Source organism: Phyllostomus discolor, chromosome 12 (assembly GCF_004126475.2).
Source record: "Phyllostomus discolor isolate MPI-MPIP mPhyDis1 chromosome 12, mPhyDis1.pri.v3, whole genome shotgun sequence".
In the NCBI taxonomy this organism is placed as follows: Eukaryota; Metazoa; Chordata; class Mammalia; order Chiroptera; family Phyllostomidae; genus Phyllostomus; species Phyllostomus discolor.
The window spans coordinates 44356497-44364866 of NC_040914.2; the positions used below are offsets into that span (position 1 = coordinate 44356497).

General features: G+C 56.4%; 1 protein-coding gene across 2 annotated transcripts; it reads right to left on the reverse strand.

Moving 5' to 3' along the window:
- Positions 1 to 789: 789 nt before the first annotated feature.
- Positions 790 to 8089, reverse strand: CFAP161 (cilia and flagella associated protein 161). Of its 2 annotated transcripts, XM_028502230.2 has the most exons (7): positions 7944 to 8086; positions 7062 to 7151; positions 6289 to 6521; positions 5038 to 5122; positions 2884 to 3042; positions 1644 to 1717; positions 790 to 1326 (listed from the first exon to the last, which is right to left on the reverse strand). In XM_028502230.2, the coding sequence occupies exons 1-7, from the start codon at positions 8010 to 8012 to the stop codon at positions 1131 to 1133; spliced, it is 906 nt and encodes a 301-aa protein (XP_028358031.1). In that variant the 5' UTR covers positions 8013 to 8086; the 3' UTR covers positions 790 to 1130. The 2 variants fall into 2 exon arrangements, with proteins under 2 accessions (XP_028358031.1, XP_035869073.1); XM_036013180.1 differs by lacking the exon at positions 7062 to 7151 and having other exon boundaries at positions 1104 to 1326; positions 7944 to 8089.
- Between the last annotated feature and the right edge of the window lie 281 nt (positions 8090 to 8370).

Below are 8370 nucleotides of genomic sequence, written 5' to 3' on the forward strand. Positions count from 1 at the left end.
CTGAGGCCCGGACGCCGTGGCTCGGAAGGAGGTCTAGAAAGTGAGCCGTCCTGCCCAGTGCCACTGGGCATGAGCTGTGGGGCCCTGGGCCACCACTGGACTCTACGGCCCGGGAAGGGCCCACTGAGGGAAGCCTTCCTGACAGGAGGACCCCCCACCCCGCCCCCGCAGCTCCCAGCCCCAGCTGCAGGACAGAGCTGCCCAGCACCCAGGCTGCACCCCAGAGCAGTGAACGGGACCCTCTGTGGGCTCATGCCAGGCCCACCCAAACTCGGAAGCCCCTGTCCCGCCTGCAGCAGCACTTGATGGCTGGCACCCGCCCCCCCCCCCCCCCCCGCCCGAGGAAGGTCACCCAGGGCCCTGCAGCCGCATCTGCTTACAGTGCACCCACACCACCTCCAGTGCACTTTCTGCCTCTCTGAGCAGGTGTGCGGGAGCAGCCTGCGAGCTCACCTCTACCTGCGGGGTGGGGTCTCGCCGTCCCGTCAGGACACCTCCCCCACAAAGGAGCAGATGGGCAGACAGGTGGAGCCCTCCCACCAAGCGGCTGCCGCCACTGCTGTGCCGGTTGCAGAGACGAGGCGGCAGTAACAGAGAGACTCGGCTGTGCACACACCACCACGAAGGAACACGCGACTGCTCGGGAGAGGGCCCGACCCTCCTCAGCCAGAGGCAGAAACGAGGTCACAAGGGGAATCACTGACCTCTGAGGTGAGGCCATGGCCCGCAGGACGCACGGGTGGCCTCTCGGAACCCTGCCCTGAGCGGCGAGGGACTGGGGGGCCATGGCTCAGAGCGGCCCACGAGCTTTATTACACACACATGGCTTCCCCCGGCCCCCCACAGCCCGCGGATGCTGCTGCTGCGACACGGGACCCACACAGGATGCCGAGGTCTTCGGGGTCTTGTCGTCAGCAAGAGGATTCGCCTGTCCCGTGTGAATGCCGCTTCTGAGCAGTCCCCGGGACCGACGTGTGTGTGTCCCCGCCCACCCCCCGCCCCACCCCCGCACTAAGTCAGTGACCCTCGCACAGCCGTCTCTCAGGACACCGTCAGGGAGCTCTGCGCCTTAAAAGCAGCTCAAGACGTGGCCATGGGAACCGGTGTCTCGAGGAGCCACGCGCGGTGCGTCACTGGGCCCCCGGGCAGGCCGCCGGCCCCAGGGCAGGGGTGGCCCGCGCGGGCAGCGGGTGCACATCCAACATGGTGCTCGAGTGCTTCCTGGGGCTGCCCGTCACCAGCACCCAGTGGTTCCTGGGCTTCTCCGCCCTGTGCACGTCCAGGTGGGTGTGGGCAGCGACCTCCACCTCCTTCCCGAAGTAGGTCCTGGCGCGGGGCAGAGGGGGCGGGTGGAGCCGCCGCGCTCTGCACGCAGCCCGTGTGCCCGGAAGCCTCACCCCGGGGCACCCTGCGGGGAGGGCGGGGGCCGGCCATGGCGGCCGACAGCCCCTCACGCTGCAGGGACCTGAGCAACGGAGGGGGCTCCGACTGGGCCTCTGACGCCGGGCAGGTCCTGGGCCCAGCACTCCGCCGTCAAAGGGCTGCTGGTGGGGCCGCCGCACTTTCAGCGGAGCCCCCCTGCTGAGCCTCGAGGCCCACCCCCGCCCCAGGGCGGCCTTTTGCGGGACCCTGCACCACGGTACCTTAAAAAAAGGTGCCGGTGAGCCGCCAGCCCTCGGTTCGTGTGGCAGTGATTGATGAGAATTTTGCTGTTTGCCTTAAAGATAAGGAAGAGTGTTATTTGCACTACGAGGTCAGGCCTCCGATTTCCTAGAAGCAAACAACTGTGAATGCATCACACATTCACCTCAGTTCACTTAAACACACACACGGAACAGCCCAGGGGGCACACCACTGCAGACGCACGCGTGACGGAGCATCACGCAGGCACCTCGTCTTCCTGGACGCAGTCTCCGACCACGCGGTGTGGTCAGAGGCGTGGTCACGCCGGTGCAGTGAGAACACCCCTGGCTTCAGTGCTCACAAATGCCCTCGGGCACGCACCGTCATCACCCCCGCCTCCACACGGGAGGAAACGAGGCACCCACAAGCCGACTCGCGGAAACACGAGGCAACCCCACAGAGAGCGCGGCTGGGCCAGGGCCAGCCGAACGGGGGAGTGTGTGAAGCGTGTGTTGCCGTGGACCATGAGTGCACTGTCCACGTGTGAGACGGAACCTTGTGATCTGGGTCCAGGGTAGAGCTTCGGGGCAGCACACTGTGTCTGGGGGCTTCAGAGCGGTGGGAGGGGGGGCCTTCCTGGACAGCACTTCAGCGGGCCAATCCTGTGTCCTGGCACTCTCTCCCAGGGACTCCTGACGACTCTGCCCTCGGGATGCCCCCCGGCCTGGGCACCACTCTGTGCCCGCCAGCCAGCCCTGCCTCTCACCAGGCCCGCAGCGCGGCCCCTCCTGCAGGGGCCGGGGTCCTCAGAAGACGCCCCACAGTGAGGACAGAGAGACGCTGCCCACGGGACTGCCGTGCTCACCTGCACGGACGCCCCACTCTCCCGTCACCTGCCCACCATGTCCCAGTGTCTTTAAAACTGAGGACACAGTGCCAGCATCCTTGTGGCCTTGGGTCAGAGTTCTCAGCCCGTTCTCAGGGCCGGGGCCCCGGGGTTTTCACACAGCCCTGCAGATGACTCCACGGTGCAGGGAGAGGTGAGAAGCACCGGTGCAGAACGCCGCCACAGGGCAGGGCTGTGCCCTCCCAGCTCGAGACACAACCACAGCGACGGAGAGAGAGAGAGAGAGAGGGGCAATGTAGGCACAAGAGGTCTCGAAGCCACCACGAGCCTCCTCCGTTTGGCAGAAGGCAGGAAGCACTCCCACCCCGCACAGCGTGGTGCACCCCGCTGCCCTCCCAGCCGGCCGTGCTCACCGGGATGGGGAAGCCTTCGTGCTCCAGGCGCAGCTGGGGGTCGGGGAAGGCCGCCTGCCAGCAGTTCAGGTAGGAGACGTCGTCTGTCAGGTACACCTCCTGCAGCCAGGACCTCTTGGACGACTTCAGCAGGGTCCTGTGGTCACTTGATAAATACAGCTGCAAAGGACAGCAAGCAGATGGACATGCTCCACTGTTCGAAAATCTGGGACATACGAAGCCATCAGCTGGCTGATGGCAAGTGTGCCAAAAACGATTCTCAAAATCCCTGTTCTCAACGACCATACGAGGAGGGCCGTCTTCCCTCCACCTTCGAAAGGTCACCCTGGGTCCTGTTCACCTCGACCTGCTGTCTCCTCCTTGGGGTGCTGCACTCAGTGCCCTCTCCGTCCTCACTCCCCCGTCCCCACCCCACCCCCCTCAGGGCACTGGGCCTCAGTGTGTGTGTGTGTGTGTGTGTGTGTGTGTATTACAAAGAATGTTGCATGGAGCTCGCTGTGGAAGTGAAGTGATGAAACTTTATTTATCAATAAGTACAAATTTTAAACTAAATCAATCCCAAACAGACCAAAGAATAAACTTAAGGAAAAGTTAAGTTTCAGACAGCTAGCAGTTAAAACAAGTTTTTCTTCTCATTGCACCTCTGGCACAGAGCTGAAAGGCCCTGGGCAGTGGAAGGAACGACAGCGGAGAGCACCGACAGGTTTTACTCAGAAACACAGCGGGAACGGCTACAACTTGGAAGCCACGTACCGAGTGGGAGGATGCGTCAGCCACAGACCCGGAGGAATGTGACGATCCGCAGACGAGCAGATGTGTGAGACAAAAGGGATGGGCAAGCAGAGAGCGGGTGGTTTACAGCAGGGATGAGGAGGGAGAGAAGGAAGGCATAAAGGAGGAAAAAAAAACAAGGAGAAAAAAGATATCTAATATTGTAGTGCCTGTAATTTTTCCTATGTTTGAAATCTGCTCTCCCCTCTACAAAAGAAAATGAGCCAGAATGTTAAGGTGCTGATCTCCGGGTAAGAAAGACAACACGGGTTTACTGCCCTCTCTGGACAACTTGGTAACTCTGCTCATTTCTAACATGTAACATCAGGCAGCAGGTGGCCCTGGCCAGTGTGGCTCAGCTGGTTGGAGCGCCGTCCCTTCACCCAAGGGCCGCAGTTCAATTCCTGGCCAGGGCACGTGCCTGGGTATGGGTCTGGTCCCCCATCTGGGCTCACGTCCCCAGTCCGGGCATATGAGATCCTTGGTCCAGACGCACACGGACGGCAACCAGTCAATGCCTCTCTCCCCCTCGATGTTTCTCTCTCCCCTTTGTCTCTCTCTAAAAGCAATGAAATCCTCAGATGAGGATGAAAAATTAAAAAAATAAAAATCAAATCAAATCAGGCAGCAGCTCAGCAAAAACATTATGGTACCAGCTCTGTCACTTTGTAACGGAGTGATGCGGAGCAAAATCCTTAACCTCCTTGTGCCTTGGTTGCTCCAGCAACAAAAGAGGGGTGAAGGTGTCTCCATCGGAGACTTGTCGGGAGGAATAAACGAGTTCCCATACATGAAGCACCTTGGCATGTGATAAGGTGTAATCACCCCCACTTTTACAGATGAGAGAGACTCAAAAAGGTCAATACCTTACCAGAGTCCCGTCCCATAGGTACATGCCTCAGCCGTAATTCAAGCCCAAATTTACCTGGTTCTGTCCCTCCCCTCACCCCTCAGGCAGAAACACAGGTTGAGGACTCATGCTGACTCATGCAAACCTAGGCAAACCTAGGCATCTCCTACTGTCCTCCTCTCGTCAGACAGCAGTCTGACACTGAAAGGTCAAGAACGTCGTCAGACCCAGCACTGGGGACGTCAGACGGCTGTCAGGTCATCATCATCATCATCACATAATCTAGTCACTCAGTTCTCAGGTGAAAGCAGTATAAATTCTTACTTCTTGCCAGCTGCACTGAAAATAAGGTTTGCTCCGCTTTAAGGGTGTGTTTCTGAAGTTTCCCACGTGAGCAGGAGGAGTGCGCCCAGAGCTGCCTGTGCAGAGATGGGGCCCACGCCTGAGGTTCTCTGTCCACTGCGGCAGGTGACCGCCAGCCCACACAGAAACACGCAACCGGTGCCAAGTGCACGCGAGACGGGACGACTCACCATGAGGTCTTCACATCCCCTCGTGATCCCGAGGCGGAAGTTCTGCCCGAATCTGAGGACGTCCCCGGTGGCCGCCGGCTCTGCACTGTCCGAGAAGAGCAAGTCTGGTGTCATCTCTCCGAGTGAGAACCCGTCCTCAGCTCCATTCTTCACGTGCGCAGTTTTGTTCATGACTTTCTTGGTAAAGCACATTCAAGTGCCACACCTGAATCACCTCATTCAACCAAAGGCCTTTTGGTCTTCAAGTCCAGCCAGCACCGGACCCCCTGCCTCCCAACACGGCCGGTACACGGGCCACCCCACACGGTCAGCCTCAAGGGCACTGCGCACGTCACCCTGGCCCACAACTGAGGAACTGGGTCGGGCACTCATGTCAAAGAGAAACAAGGTAACACTTTCGGAAAAATTTAATACAGTCCTCCCTCTTAATCCTCCAGGAAACAGAAGTTGTCTTCATGTAAATTACCTGTATTCAAAATAAGTCTAAATTAAAGATTTAAAGAGAATGGGCCCTGGCTGGTGTGGTTCAGTGGATTGAGCGCTGGCCTGCAAACCAAAAGGTTGCTAGTTTGATTCCCAGTCACGGAGCATGCATGGGTTGCAGGCCAGGTCCCCACTACGGGGCATGCAAAAGGCAACCACACATTGATGTTTCTCTCTCTCTCTCCCTCTAAAAACAAATAAATAAAATATTTTTTAAAAAATAAAGACTTTGAGGACTGGCTATATTCCTCTAATATAAACATGGCTAACACAACTTAGTAACTAAGTGAAAGCAATGCTTTTCATTGTAATTTTCGAAATCTCAAGTACATTTATAGTGAACAATGAATTTTTAAATAATAATTCCCCACATTACGTGCGCTTGCATTAAACAATGTGTTTCTGGTGTAAAAATAACATGGCAACATCAAAAACGATGGGAGCCCTCAAATGAGCTCCAGGCACTCAGATGTGTTATTAGGAAAACCCACTTTGCTTCTAAGGGAATATGAGATTAGTTCCCTGGATTCAACATCTTTGAATTAAGCATTTTGAACCAAACACAAATTTCAAATTCCTGATCTTCACAGTAAAGGGACGGTGCAGGCCATCACCAGGGTGAAGGAATCACCCTGGACAGTGATTCCCAGGGTGACACAGCGAGAATATTCACAGAACTGCCTCCAAGTCAGCCCGGCCCCAATCCCAGGCCATCCTTAAGTTATAAGCGCAAACAGACATTTCTGACAAAATTTTAAATACCATTACCTCAAAATGATGAAAGTGTTTCTGCCCACTGGGATATCGGTTGGTGCCGCACTCAGGCCACAGGGCACCTCGGGTGTGTCGCTCAGATGGGCTCCGATCTCATCGGGGGCCAAACACAGGCTCAGGTCCCCCCTGAGAAACACATCGGCTTCTGTCTCGGGATGATCGGGGTTCACCAGCATCACGCTGTCGCCGTGGTGAACATATCCGTCCTCAGATATGGAGAGCTGCATCTACAGTGGAGTCAGAAGTGTTTCTGTTCAACGTGCGGATCCTGAACGGCCAGCGCCCAGGCTGTCTCTGACCGACTCCTCTCCTCCTTAGAGTTGGACCAGCTCAACAGGCCACTCACCGGACCCCCTCGAATCCCAGTCTTCCTCTTCCCGCCACCGACCTGCTCCCAACGTGCCAAACGGGAACCCCCAACGACCCAAATGAAGTACAATGAAACCGATGAAAAATCACACAGGCCAAGTCCATTGTTCATTTATTCAACATTGACTGAAAACGTCTTCAGTGCCCACTGAGGGGCATTTCGTTTTACTAATCCATGTATTGATGTAATTATTTCTTAGTGCAGGTTAACATAATTAACAGCAACCTTCTCTTATGTTTCTGAAATCCTTGGTAATTTTAAACATTGTGGTTTTCCAGTCTAAAAGAGAAAAACTGGTATTTCCCAAACAACTCATTTACGGAATTCTCACTTGTTTAATATACACTCACACTTGATTTAACAGAATTTTGAAAACAGTATTTGGAGTTAAAATTACCGGTCTCAGAAGGCTCTCTTTCAGTCGTATGCTTCTCTGTATGAGAAGCTGTCCCTTATCCCTCTTCTCTAAGAAGTCTTTCATGAGCTCCTGGGGAAAAACCAAAACAAAACACCAGTGAAACACAAACAGTCCTAGATAACACAGGTACTGAGAACAGAAAGAGAAATGTGAGCATCTTGGGAAGGGTGAAAATTTCTGTGGCATTACTTTAACATTTTAATTTCCTTACACAGTGTGTAGAAAAATGACAAAGACATGAAAGGAAGAGTCGCCTGTAATAACAGCTAGCGCCAGTCAGGGGCACCACTTGGAGGCACGTGCCCTCCCCTGAGGTCCCCAGGTGGTTTGATGCTTGACACCGAATGTCCCTTCCCCACCAAGCCTGCTGCAGGGATGGCCCAGGGCCCCCCGCAGTCAGTGGAAGGTCGGGAACAGAGACACCACAGAGACATTTGGGACAGCGGGTGTGACAAGGCAGGGCGCGGGAGAGGGGCAGTACTTCTGTTTAGAACCGGCCTCCTCACCTGGACTGCAGCCTCTGGGACTCTAGGTCTCCGGGGAACAAAGCCTCTAGGGAACAAAGGGAGCCTGCAGAGGGGCTCCAGACTAAGGGGGAGGCACAGGTGGGAGGCTGCGGGGTTGGGGGGGCTCGAGGGTCAAGGTAGCAAGTCTGAGGGGCCGAGCCTTAAAGAACCTAAGGAACGAGTAGAAGAGCAGAGGCCCAGGTTAGCGAGACCTCAAGTGATCCCTGGACCGTCAGTGAGGGGCACCGAGGAGTGCTAGGGGAGAAAGGGACCCTGGGTGCTCCACGTCCATTCACACTGAGGGTAGGCCCGGAGGTCCCGCAGCAGGAGGGTCGCCGCCCAGCCGCAGCCTCACCTCTTCCAGGTAGACGTCCTCATTCCAGTTGCCCACCCGGACCCCGGGGCCGTAGGAGCTCTCCGCCATCCCCTTCCCGGGATGAGGCTGTTAGCGTCCCCGTCGCCATGACGACACGGCTTGCTGCGATTGGTCCAGGCACGGGCCCTGTCAGCCAATGAGAGACAGCACATGAGTTGCGCAGGTCCCACCCCCGGAGCTACCGCTCCCCACCTGCCCTATTTGCGTTTCCGTCCAGCAGGCTAGAGGAGAACGGGAGCCTGGCGACCTCGTTGTCCTAGATGCTCTCTGGAGAGGAAGGTGAAACTGCTTTTCTTCCAGACGCTGAATGAGGACTGTCGTACTGGAAAGGTGTCCCTACTCCTTACGGCCGCAGAGGAACAGTTACAGGACGCCAAGGCTCATTTGCAGCCTGTTTATAACCCGC